The sequence below is a fragment of the Oryzias latipes genome, chromosome 4 (assembly GCF_053564925.1).
Source record: "Oryzias latipes strain Hd-rR chromosome 4, Olatipes_Hd-rR_3.1".
NCBI classification, from domain to species: domain Eukaryota; kingdom Metazoa; phylum Chordata; class Actinopteri; order Beloniformes; family Adrianichthyidae; genus Oryzias; species Oryzias latipes.
The window spans coordinates 3,415,740-3,429,143 of NC_136240.1; the positions used below are offsets into that span (position 1 = coordinate 3,415,740).

General features: G+C 42.4%; 1 protein-coding gene across 11 annotated transcripts in view; it reads left to right on the forward strand.

Moving 5' to 3' along the window:
• mcf2l2 (MCF.2 cell line derived transforming sequence-like 2) overlaps positions 1-13,404 on the forward strand; it is a 60,110-nt gene that overhangs the window by 26,703 nt on the left and 20,003 nt on the right. For all 11 annotated transcript variants that reach the window (XM_078945476.1, XM_011494523.4, XM_020702845.3 and 8 more), the window contains exons 12-22: positions 804-995; positions 1,085-1,271; positions 1,490-1,593; positions 2,637-2,725; positions 4,046-4,112; positions 5,659-5,774; positions 8,465-8,534; positions 10,422-10,514; positions 10,695-10,787; positions 12,127-12,249; positions 12,488-12,568. In XM_078945476.1, coding sequence (XP_078801602.1) covers positions 804-995; positions 1,085-1,271; positions 1,490-1,593; positions 2,637-2,725; positions 4,046-4,112; positions 5,659-5,774; positions 8,465-8,534; positions 10,422-10,514; positions 10,695-10,787; positions 12,127-12,249; positions 12,488-12,568 — 1,215 coding nt within the window. The remainder of the gene's footprint in view (positions 1-803; positions 996-1,084; positions 1,272-1,489; positions 1,594-2,636; positions 2,726-4,045; positions 4,113-5,658; positions 5,775-8,464; positions 8,535-10,421; positions 10,515-10,694; positions 10,788-12,126; positions 12,250-12,487; positions 12,569-13,404) is intronic.

Below are 13,404 nucleotides of genomic sequence, written 5' to 3' on the forward strand. Positions count from 1 at the left end.
ATTTTAAAAACATCCTGGGGTTTAAAAGACACATAAAGCTGACCATCATCAGCATAAAATGATAGGAAATATCATTAAAAGAAGTTAGAATCTGCTGCAAAGGCAGCAGATATAAAATGAACGATAAATGTCCCAAAACTGAGCCTTGTGGCACACCAGAAGTGAGGGATGCAGAGGAGGAAGTAAACTTGGAAAATACAATGGAGACTGATCTACCACTCAGATAAGAGGAGAACCAATTTAAATCGGATCCGGACACCTCAACCCAACTAGCTCTAAAATGGCATGTGGACATTTTTTAGACATGATGAACAAACACTAAATGTGATCTGAATAGAGCTGTGGGTTTTCTCCAGGAATTCTGGCTTCCTCCCACAGTCCAAAGACACGCTTCATAGATTCATTGATGATTCTAAATCGTCTGTGGGTATGGGTGTGTGTGGTTGTCAGTCTTTGTGTGAACCTGTAATGCACTGGAGAACTGCACAATAGCTGGGTATTCACCTCGTGACCCTGTAAGGTGCAAAGTAGGTTTGGAATGAATGAACCTCTGCTGAAGGCAGCCATGGAACACCATGACTGGATCAGATCAGCAGGGGCCTCTTGTACACCTATTCCACTTTTGATATCTTCAGAATATTTGAACTTTTTTACGTAGGAGGATGGGGATGTAACATGTACAGAAGTAAATTTCAACTGTGACCATCATATTAATAATGTCATGGTGGTTTTATGAAGGACGTGTGGGAAAATGTTCTGCTGCACACTCATGATCCATGTGCGTTTTTTCTTTTTATCTTCAGGTCAACCAGTGGTGTGACTCTGGCATCTATCTTCTGGCCTCTCAAGCTGTGGACAAGTGTCAATCACAGGAAGGGGCAGAGTCAGCACTGACAGACATTGAAAACTTTTTGGAATCAGCAGAGAAGAACCAGCTAACAGAACTGAAGAACCTCCACAACCAGTTTGAGATGGTTCTGTCTGAGGACCTGAAGGTATGGTGCAGAGGAAACCTGCAGCGGGGGGCTCCACACTGAATGTTCACGAGGATAAGGATTACTGTAGGCTGTGTGTTTGTGCGTAGGGCAGCGTCCAGATGGTGCTGAAGCGACTGGAGGATGTTCAGGAGATGTTTGAGAAGCGGCATGTTAGCCTTAAAAGACTGTCGGCCAAACAGACGAGGCCCATTCAGCCCGTTGCTCCAAGGCCTGATTCCTCACCCAAACGTCCTTCACTCAGAAACCCCCCGAGAGCTACAGGGAGTCCGCAATGTGAGCGGCCTGTTGTGTCTTCAGCTGATTTATTCTGATGATGGAACCACTGTAACTCTACCTGTGTGTTGCACAATCTGTCTGCAGAACTTTGTTCTAGAATGACTGAAAACCTGAGTGGAAGCTTCTTGGTGTGAAGCTTGTCAGCTCTTCTGCATCGACTTTCAAACATAAAAGCCTTTTCATTACATTTTTCATGTTTTCTTTTTCTGTTTCAGCTTTTGCTCGCAGAGCAGCTGATAACTCACACAGTGGTAGACAGGCAGCAGAAGTTGATCCCAACAAGAAGAAAAACACTCGCAAGACCAAGGCAGGCATCAAGGTACAGTGAGCGTCCCTGGAGAGAAAAAAGGTCAAATGTGCCGCCACCAATGAAAGGCTGTCCAGTGCTGAAGTCACTAAAGGGACGTTCGGTGCAGAGACTCTCTAGAATAGAACAGAATCAAACGGTATTGATCCCACAAAGGGGAAATTACCTTGCTACCATAGCTCTACGAAAAACTGTAAATAGATTAAATAACAGCTAAAAAATGATCAACAAACATTATCGTCCAGTGTAAAGTCAAATAGCTGACAGGAGGATAAAGTGGCAAAAGCGCCCCTTTCCTGCAGCGAGGGGGTTTCAGTCTCTGACTGAAGGAACTGCTCAGAGCATCCATGGTCCCATGATGATGATGATGATGAAGAGGATTGTCCCTGATGGATTCCAGTTTCTGCTGCATCCTCCTCCTCTCATCCACCACAGTCACAGACTTTAGGGGACATCCCAGAACAGAGCCACATCTCACACCAGTTTGTTTTCCTGTTCTGGTTCCTGTCAGTGCGTCCACCCCCACCCCCCACCCCCCAGCAGCTCACTCTGCAGAAGAGGGCAGATGCAACAACGCCATCAGGAAAAGTCTTCAACCTGCAAATCCTGAAGGATCCAGTCTTCTCAGCCTCTCCTGGGATCTCTGGTTGCTTCTTCTGTGGCATTTTGTTGTTGCTAATGCTAATGCTAACGCCGCTGCAGTCACGTGACGTGTAACACAAAAAAGTTATTAATAAGAGAAAAACAAAACAGAAACAAGTCAACACAGAGCTGTGGGAACTGGCAGCGTACTGTCAAAAATACATTCAAACAGGAGGCTGTTCCTTCTAAAATAATAAAAAGTCAGCAATCACTCAAGCAACTAGATGTCTGACCTGGAGTTTGTCCTCCTTTAAACTTCAACTCCTGCGGTGACACCTGTTGGTCTTATGACATGGTTCACATCTTTGTGCCAAGGTTTTGTGCTTCTAAAGGTTTGTTTGCATGTCAGAAGGAAAAGTGAAGCACATGAAACATCAAACCGGAACATCAGACTGTCAATGTTTCTGCTACAGATCGAGGTGATGCACGAGGAAAGCCAGGGAGGCTCCGCACATGTTGTTGCTCCCGCTGAATCTGAGGAGAGTCTGTCCAGCAGACGCAGGTCATCACACAAACACGCCGCACAGACACACCAGACACATGGCTGCCTCTCTGCAGACCATGCAGGAGGAGCGGCAGTTTAAAAAGAGACATTTAAGATGCTGTACTTGCTGCTAAAGCATGCCATGCATTGTTCTGTAGACTGAATTTTACTTTTTTTTCCCTGAATCCCACAATAAATCTAATGTTTAAGGAGTTCATCTGAGAGAAACTAATGCAGCAGAGGTACAATAAAAGATTGTATTACTTTAGTTTGCTATGGTTAAAATGTTTTCCCTGAAGGCTTGACCTGGGCTTTGGCTGAAAACCTCAATGTACCAAAGGAAAGAACGATCATACAGCAGACTTTCTGGGAAGAAAAGTCTAATGCCAGGATCAATCCTGTAGCCTGCCTTTCACAGCATCGGGTTCTTTGTTTGAGTAGATGTTGGAGTTCCTAATCTTGTGTCTTAGACTGCGGTCACATATCCCAAAATAACTCCTGCAACTTAAATGCAAGTTTTTCAGCAAATTGAGTGAGTGGCCATGCAAAGGCATTTCTAATCAGGAGGGGGCAGTTGTATTTTTACACACCACACGGTGGCCGCAGAGGTTAAACAAGGACCAGACAATTTTTGGACATTGGTCAGTGGCCGTCTGGGCACATTTGGAGGTGGTGGAGTGGCAGTCCAGGACAGGCGAGTGGCAGGAAGGCAGCAGCACTTGGAGGGTCTCCAAGGTCCCCATAATCGTCTGATGATCAACCGATTTCAGACTGTCACCCTCCTGCAACCCTTGTGCTGCCGTCCCACTGCCACCGTCCGATTGTGAGAAATCGTTCGGTAGCAGTGCGGGCACTCGACGGGGCCGGGGGCCAGCGCTGACCTGGACGTCAATGTGCCGATCCCGGCCATCGTGGGTCCAAATGGGGAGACGGCATTGATGCTGCACCCAACTGACCATGGCCTTGAAAGCACCACAGCGACTCAGAGACCTGTAGATTATTTCAAATCAGACCCCCTGTTGTTTCTTTTTGGATTATTTATAACAAGCTGAGGTTTTCCTTTTCAAATTGTAGTTCACAAATGTAAAAATAACAAGGCAGGTATTTGACATAAAGCTAAGCACAGCATGCTGAAGAAATTGATGATCAAAGTCAGTCAGACTTTGGTTCAACTTTTTTCAAAGATCTAAATAAACTGAAACGTGAATATGAATAAATGAACATTCATGCTGTCAAATGATCCAAGTTATAGCCATACTTGTTCTTACTGACACCTTCATTTAGATGTGGTTGTGCTTTTGACTCAAGTATTGAGGCATTTTTGTTGTTCCTTCTTAGACACATCATGACGGAGTTAATTGAAACCGAGAGGATTTACGTGGAGGAACTGCAGAGCATCTTGGAGGTACCGGCACTCCAACTATGATGTGCTTTTCGTTCAGGCAGAGAATTGAAGCGGACTTGTAGAAAGTTAAAGAGCAGTCAGAGAAAGAAGTCACTAGGTAGAGCTTTCAGTCACATTGAATGTTTATATCATTTTGTTTTGGACGGTTCAGGCTTCTGTGTCGTCTGCCTGTTTTTGAAAATAGAAACTTTGTCGTTTGGCATGATCACTTACTAAAGGTTCAGGAGGAGAACGATCAGATTCTCCTCCATGTTGGTTTTGGTTTCCATCCATTGATCACATCCTCAACACAACACAGGCCAAAGCTGAGATCCTGAGTACCGTCGTCTTCTTCCCCAAAGTTGAAATATTTGAACTCTGGTTCTGCCGCAAAGCGCCGCAGGACTTCAGATAAAGAGACTTGACATTGAAACTGGACGCCATTGATGCGGGAATCACGTTCGGTGTGAACCGAAGACTTCCAAACATACGTTTCCTAACAGGCTTAGTGTTCCCATCGCTGGATTAAGACTCTCTTTCTAACAAAAGTCTCATGTCATTTAAACGTCCCAAATCAAAAGCTTTGCTTAAACCTTTCTTAAACAATGGAACCTTTCACACCAGTCTTGTTTCTTGAAGTTAATGACTACCATGCGTTTAAAATGAAATAAATAAATAAACGTTTAATTGCAAAAAAGAAGTAATTCTAGCTCAAAGTACCAAAAGACAGACAAAATGTTCACTCTATGTCTCAAAGTTCATAAAAGCAATTCAGAAACAAGAACCTATCTGATTCAACATGAAGACCAAGAACCTTCCTTTGTACGACTTGTACTTTTTAAATCGTGGGAATCAGAGGGAGTGAGGGCATGCCACCACCAGGAGGCTAGTTGCCCCAGCAGGGCAGTCCTGACTAACATTAGCCCATTTGCTCCACCTTTACAGCAGAAGAAAATGCATAGAAAATGTTCTAAACCTAGTATGCAGCATTTTTTTAACCTCATTTGATTTATTATGCGATATCAATATACGCCTTAATGAAAGGGTGGTGTGTGTGTGTGGGGGGGGTGAATGAAATGTCATCCTTTAATCATGCATTTTAGAGTTTTGTCGTTCATGCAAAACTGTTTGACTAAAGGGTTTTAGGTTAGATGTGTTTGAGGAGAATTGTGTCCACTGAGCAGCCGGGTCATATGTGTGCGAAAGCATGCGTCCAAACACGTATGACCCCACCTGCCTGTGAGAAAAAACATGACAGAACCAGCTTTAACAGCCTTTGTGTGTCGAGCATTTCATGTTGGCCACTCAAATTTCATCTGGATGATAAACAACCTGAATTTATTCAAATGACCAAATTTGAGTGGACAAGTTTTTCTTCTTTTTTACTTTTTCCTTTATGATTAATACTATTTCACTTGATTGCAAAGTATAGGGGTTTAGATCCAAAGCCGGATCGAGCCGCAGTTTGGATTTTGTGCCTAAATAATATTTTGTTCACTTCTGTTTTGTCTTCATGTTTTCCCAATACCTGTTATTTCCTAATCCTAATCTCCTTCTCCCTCCCCAGGGCTACTATGTTGAGCTGAATAACTCTGAGTTTAGCCACCTTATCCCCCCATCCCTAGAGAACAAAAGAGACGTGCTGTTTGGGAACCTGCCAGAGATCTACGACTTTCACAACAAGTAGGTGAAAAGCTTTTTCTTCATTTTGTTGTGTTTTTGCTTTGTGTGTGTGGCAGAGGATGTGATCAGCATCCTAATGTCAACATTATCTCAGTCTAAGAAAGGAAGTCTGAGCAGAAATGTTTGCAGTAATTGACAGTCAAAAAAAGGAATTTGTGCATTTTTTCCAACTTGGTGGTTTTTCTATTTTCTGAACAAATCTAGCTGTGGTTTTGGTGAGATGAAAATGTTTAAAAAATGCAGTAAAAAAATGCAGTATTCTCATAACATTAAATGCAAATAAACTATTTCACGAAAAATCTACTACAATTAAATGCTTTTCATTTCTTCATATAAAACAAAATACATCTAAATAAATTTTTACCAAAATTACTGTGAATTACACATTTAAAGACCAGAAATAAACGGTAAAAGAGTCTATCTGAAAAATAATAATGATATTATTATTAACAGTTGACATTATAGAAATGACCTAGAAAGCATCACAGAAGGGTCCAGCAGCAGTAGTTGTGTTTACATGAACAAAAGTAATCGGAATAAACGCCTGATCAGAACAAAAATGCGTCACGTAAACACGCCATTTGGAATACTCTGACCCGATCAGACTCCTTCGGATCAAAATGTCTTTCCAATTGAGATAGGTGGGTTATACCGATTGTTGATCCGACTGTGGTCTATGTAAACAGTTTACTCTGATTGTGGGACACTAATGCTCTGTATTTACGGCATGCATGGATGGATTGGTGCTTCAGAGAAAGCTTTGGAGCGCAAGCAGGAATGGCTGCCTGCTCTGCGTGAGTGAACTGCTGGACTCGGTAGAACCGGGTCTCCCGGTAGAACCGGGTCTCCTGTGACTCTGAGCAGAAGAGCAGCTCTGGGACATTGTGTAAGCTAACGGAGGCAGCTTTTAAATGCTGAAGTGCAGACCAGTCCTGAGAAACCGTGTAAACAATCATGTGTTTTTCATGTTTCCAACCATGTCCACACACAATAAAGGCTGATGTTATTCCCATATGTTAACGGTTAGCCTGGATGCCATTTGCAGCTCTGAACACAAAGATTATTTAAGTTCATCCAAGGCTTAAGGTTGTTAGCACGTGTTAGCCTAATCCTAACCCCTCTTCTGGGTCTGTTCGGCCGATAATAAAGCACTGGCCGCACATAATTATAACATTATGAGTGAACATGCCCTTAATAATAATCAAAACAATAATAAAATCACGTTTAGAAGATCATTTAGCTCTATGCTATAGCTTTATTGTTTACTACGTAACTCCAGTAATTTAGAGAGTTCTGCGCAGTGTGGCATTGGTCAACGTTTGTTATAATCTGAAATAGTTTTTCTGTGTCCATGTACACGGTTCAATTCTAATCCAATATTTGATCCGTTCAAAGTTATTTTTCACATGGAACTGCGGCTACAGTTGCCACAGGTTTACAAAGGCTAAATGCAGAATTTAGCCAATCACGATCAAGAAATCATACCCACATTTTTGAAAAAGTGGGTCCCATTTTGATGTTATGACGGGACCCTGCAAACCGGGGGAAATTTGAGTGCAGGCTGCATTCACACAGGCCCACAGGCCGGACTTTGGACATGCCTGGTTTACACTATCAGAAAATAATGACATTTAGACATATCATCATTGAGGGATTGGTGCATCCGTAAAAACACAGGCAAAAGACAGTAGTCTGATTAAAGACAGTAGTCTGATTAAAGACAGTAGTCTGATTGAAGACAGTAGTCTTATTTCTAAAACTACTATGAGTCACCGGTCATCTGCAGAGAAAACATAACAAATGCAAAGACTAACTACTGGTGACAAAAGGTTTGTAAAAAAGCCTCAAATCTTCAAACAAGTGATTTAAAAGATGGATGCCTGTCCAGAAATGCTAAAAATTGAGCAGTTTGGCTGACTGAATTCATTCGCAACCCCTACCGCTTCTCCCTATCCCTACATTTAGCCCTCCAAGAGGAGGGTTATGCATTTAAATCCAGTCGTTTCCACCACTCGATGACATCATCCAGTCACCGGTCATCTGCGTTGGCGCGTAGCAGCCAATGCTCGGAAAGTACCCAAAACATCGGTTTTATAAATTTTGAAAAGTCATGACTTACATTACAACGTAAACGTCTGTGCTTCAGAGCACACCCACGTGCAGAAATACATTTCTCTGACGCGGCAGGGATCACCCTACCGGTGGAGGGATTGCCAACCTTAAGTCACTATGGCTCCCCACTTAAAAAAACACTTTTGGACACCGCTACATCTCCAAATGCCCCTTCAATTGGAGCAATAGTGAGGAGCCAGAGGGACTGGGAATGATTCTGGATTTCGGACTATGACTCAGGGGCAGTAAGATATCTTAATTTATTCTTCCTGCACAGAAAGACACACAGAGAACATCCAACAAAGTCAGCTCTGACTAGAATGAATAAAAAATATTTGAAAAACAAAGACAGACTAAAGATACTTATATTTATATAAAAATGCTAAGAAATATTCTAAATAATGTTAAATAAAATCATAAAATCGTCAAATAGCCGCAAAATCTACAAAACAGCCAGCGAGAAATATTCTGAAGATAGACTGTACATCATAAAGGAGCAGACACAGCAGCTGTAACAACAACATTCCAGCTGCTGAGAGTCTGCTGTTTCCTCTTGACTGAGTCAAATTCATTTGCAGGACGTTTCTCATGGAGCTGGAAAACTGCGTTGAGAAACCAGAGTTGGTGGGAAGCTGTTTTCTGAACAGGGTAAGTGAAGTGAAAACTAGTCTGAAAATCTCAAATTCAAACAAATCTGTTATTTGTTTGTGACATAAACCATAAAAATGCATTTTAAATAAATGTTTGACTGAGGGGAGAGCTCTCAGTTTGTTGGTGGTGTGTAAAGCTGCGTTCACACCGTATGTGAATCACACCCCAAGTTCGCATCGCATGCCCCCTGTGGGACAAAGTTGCTGCTGAATGCTTGTCCAGAAATGTTCATAAACTTGACGCTCCAGACATGTGGGAGGAGCCACCGTCCAAGGTTTTTAGCCTGGTTTCCACGTTGAGGCATTGACTGTTTCTCATTATAGTCAATGCATGTCAAACACAGATGATGTGTAGAGATCAGGTTTATTTAGGTTATTAGAGGTCTACAAAAGCATCGGTAACCACGTCTCCACATCAGAGACTCTCCCAGTACAGAGAGTCTCTGTCTGCAGGAGCTTCGTCTGAATGACGGACGCTTGCTGTCCCGGATTAATCCAAGCAAAATAGAGAAAAGAATAAAGTTAGAGGATCTTTTTATTATTGTCTCGATGGAAAAGCAAACATAATCACTTCAGGTGTAGAGGTCTGCTGCTACTGTAGTCCATCTGCATGAAGGTTGGACGTGTTGTGCATTCGGAGATGCTCTCCTGCAGACCTCGGTTGGATCCAGTGGTTCTTTGAGTTCCTGTTGTCTTTCTATCAGCTGGAACCATTCTGACCTCTGACGTCAACAAGGCATTTCTGTGCACAGATCTGCTTCTCACTGGATATTTTCTCTTTTTCTGACCATTCTCTGTAAACCTTAGAGATGGTTGTGGGTGAAAATCCCAGTAGATCAGCAGTTTATTAAATCCTCAGACCAGCCCATCTGGAACCAACAACCATGCCGTGTTCAAAGACACTTCAATCACCTTTCTTTCTCATTCTGATGCTGGTTTGAACAGCAGCAGATTGTCTGGACCATCTCTACATAAATGCATTGAGGTGCTGCCATGTGATTGGCTGATTAACGAGCAGCTGGACAGGTGTGTCTAAGGGTGAAGGTGTAGATCAGGGCTGCTCATTCCTGGTCCTGGAGATCTACCACCCTGCCTGTTTTCCAGCTCTACCCTGCACTGCTTGCTGCTGATTACCTGGACCAGGTGTGTTCCTTCAGTCAGAATGTGGAGACATCTGATTGAGCTAATCAGCAGCTAGCAGGACTTGGAGATCTGGAAAACAGGCAGGGTGGTAGATCTCCAGGACCAGGAATGAGCAGCCCTGCTGTAGAGGGTTAACACCAGTTTGACCTGGTTTCTTTCCTGCATTGTGCCTGGTTTCTGCAGCTGGTCACAGCCAAAAACATAAGCATAGTCCTTGTGCTTCCTGGCATGTTCCAGTGGCGGCGGAAACATCACCATCTCTGAGTTGGTTTTTTGTAAAAATCCTTTTGAAATGTTTAGCTCTTAGCCTGACATGAGGTTGAGTGGGCTGCCATGGTTCGAGGGAAGTCCCATGGTTGTGGTCACACACATACCCCTCAGATGTGCTGAGCTGCAGTCTAACCTTTTGATAGTTTCTGACCCTCAGTCCAGATCTCTCTGTAAGACATTTGGCACCACTGAGGGGCTGAATGAAGGGTTTGGAACTTTTGGAAAAGAAATCTTTAAAGTGGTAAAGATATGGTTTCTTCATTCTCTAGGTGTTTGTATGCCAACAAGATGTCGTGATAGGGTCTTTAAACGTCCTCTTGTTTCTATGTTGCAACAATGTGCTATGCCTTGCAACATTGAAGTTTAATGTCTTCTTTTATATCAAAGGACCTTCAGTTTAATGTTGTGCAATGTGACAGACAGCAAAATTACAGGTAAAAGCTCTTGGATCTGGCCCTGTGTGTGTCACCAGAAGGAAGAGCTTCAGGTGTATGAGAAGTACTGCCAGAATAAGCCTCGCTCTGAAGTCTTGTGGAGACAGTGTGGGGACAGCCTCTTTTTTCAGGTAATGAATTCTGAAGACATTTTTGAGCACAATCTTCATCTTTGACTGGAATAGAGGTCATTTTTATGGTGAGCTCCACATACTGTAATATCCAGCTTGTCCTACATGATCTTACATATCCTGCTTGGCAGATTTAAGATGATACGGTTTGTAAAGAAACTTTTGCCTGTGTGGGAGCAGGAATGCCAGAAGAAACTGGACCACAAACTGTCTCTGGATGCTTACCTGTTGAAGCCCGTTCAGAGGATCACTAAATATCAGCTGATGCTAAAGGTGGGCAGAAAGGCATAATACCTGACAGTACAGGCAGCTGCACACTACATTATGAATGCATTTGCCTTCACAAAGTCCATCCCATGAATTACACTTTTGTTGCTTTGGTTTCCATTTTAAAAATTCAAACAATGATTTCAATTTGGGGCCACAAATCTCAGGGGAACTCATTAAAATTTTGAACATTTCTTTAGTTTGATTTCTTTTTGAATACATTTTGACTGCTTTATTTTTTTCCACTAACATTTGTCGTCTACATAAAAAAACTGTTGACAAGAAAAATAGTTTTTCTACCTTTTGTTTTTTAAATAACCCTAACTACTGCAATGAATATATATTTAGTTAGAAGTTTAAAAAAAAAGAAACACTTTTCATCATCTAATCCGTTCCCTTTCGGGGTCACAGGGCTGCTGGAGCCTATCCCGGCCAATCATGGGCGAAGGCAGGGGGCATCCTGGACAGGTCACCAGTCTGTCACAGGGTCACAATCACAAACCCATTCACACCTATGGACAACTTAGATTAACCAACTAAGCTATGAAGCATGTCTTTGGACGGTGGGAGGAAGCCAGAGTCCCAGGAGAAACCCCCCGCATGCACAGGGAGAACATGCAAACTCCACACAAAAAGGTCCCCCATTGGTGTTTTGGTCCAGGTCCCCCAGCCGGGACTTGAACCAGGGGCCTTTTTGCTTTGGGGCAAGAGCAGTAACCACTGCCCCACCGTGCAGCCCGTAACAACTGTTTGGAAGGTTTTTTCTTTGCATTTGGAATAACTAAACCCAGAAAGGAAGCTGTGGTGGAAATGCTAAATGACTTGGTTACCAATAACCTGTTGGTGTCAGGTACGAGAGTTGATGTAGGACCCAAAATGCAGAGATGGGAGGCACACGGTTCCAAGTCACGTGGTTTTAATTCCATAAACAAAAGCGCTGCCGAGCGGGGAAGACAAACAAAACCAACTCTTGTGGTAAACAGGGAAGAAGACGGTCAGGGAAATGACGGTATGGACCAGCACAAGAGGAACCAGACACAGCTGAAAACCATCACGAGATATTGGGACCAGGGAAGTAAAACTCAAAACTAATACATACAGGAAAACTTCAAAATAAAACAGGAAGTAGAACTTAAACATGACAGGAACAAAATGGAAGCAAAAAGTAAGGGAAAAAACCCAAACCATGACAGTTAGGTGGACTAGTGTTTGTTCTGTTGACATCTAACTGTATTGTGATCTTTTTTCTCTTCTTTTCCTCAACTCCTGTGTAATTGTGTAGTCTTGTGTTTGTCTCTGGCATCTCCTGTCTTTAGAATGACATTACTCTCCTCCTGTCCAACAGGAGATGCTCAAATGCAGTAAGGATGAGGGAATGGTGGAGCTGGAGGAGGCTTTGGCCACCGTCATCGATATTATCAAGTCTGTCAATGACTCCATGCACCAGATAGCAATTACTGGTTTTGATGTGAGTATACAGACAGACCAAAGGAATTCACTTACAGTCTCCAGCTCAGTTCTCATCTGAAAATCCCTGTCATCACTTTACAGGTGACATCAATTCTTAATGACTGTCAATTGTAGACACCACAGAGTTCATTTTGTGTACATTTAGTTAATGTTTTTTTCCATGAGCCACAGATTTGAAACATTTAGGATAAATCCCTGGACTGGGTGTTCATAATCTGTTGGGTTCTTGGTTTCAGGGAAACCTGAGTGAGCTGGGGAAGCTGCTGATGCAGGGCTCCTTCAACGTGTGGACCGACCACAAGAAAGTCCACAGCAAGGTACAGAAATGCTTACAGAAAACACGTTTCAAAGAGGGTGAGCAGGTTCAACCAATCCCATCAATTTAGCTTGGTCGTGGGCCATCATCCACAGTTAAACTTTATACCTTTATAATATCTAATCTATGATCAAATCAGTGTCGACATTGTTTATTTCAACATCAGAAGTGGACAGGTATCCATCATTGCAAACCAAAAGAATTATGGATATACTTGCAGCAAACATTTATCTTTCAACATTAAAGAAAAGATGCTTTCAACATTTTGCCTTTTTCTGAGACTCGCTTTTTCAAAAAGTCCCACAAAGCAAAGTAACAAGAAAGGTCTATGATAATAAAAACAGTTTTCTTATAAGTTTACACTTTAGACTCTCTTGAATCTTATTGAGTATTGAAAATTGTATCAATGAAATCACACCTACCGCTGTTTACACACAATGTTTTACATATTCATTAGAGATGCACAGGGCGCTCCATGATTTTAGCAAGCAGTTACAGTCAGTTATAATGTGAAACTGTTCTTAAACTTTTAAAGGGCCTACATCATGCAAAATCAACTTTTTGAGCTTTTAAGTGTCATAATGTTAATTGTTTAAGAAAAAATACCCAAAATGGTATTTTGATCCATTCAAGCATTTCTGGGTATTTCTCTGAAAACCCGACCCTCCCAATCCAGGAAAATGAGTGGGTTCTGACATTCTTAATGAAATATCAGTTGTTTTCCTGAGTTCTTTTCCAACCCAGAAGTAACACGACTCGATCACTGATGCTCCTCCTTTCTCTCCTTGTGTGTGCCGCCCATTTCATGACCTCTAGGATCATCATCCTAGAGCCGGC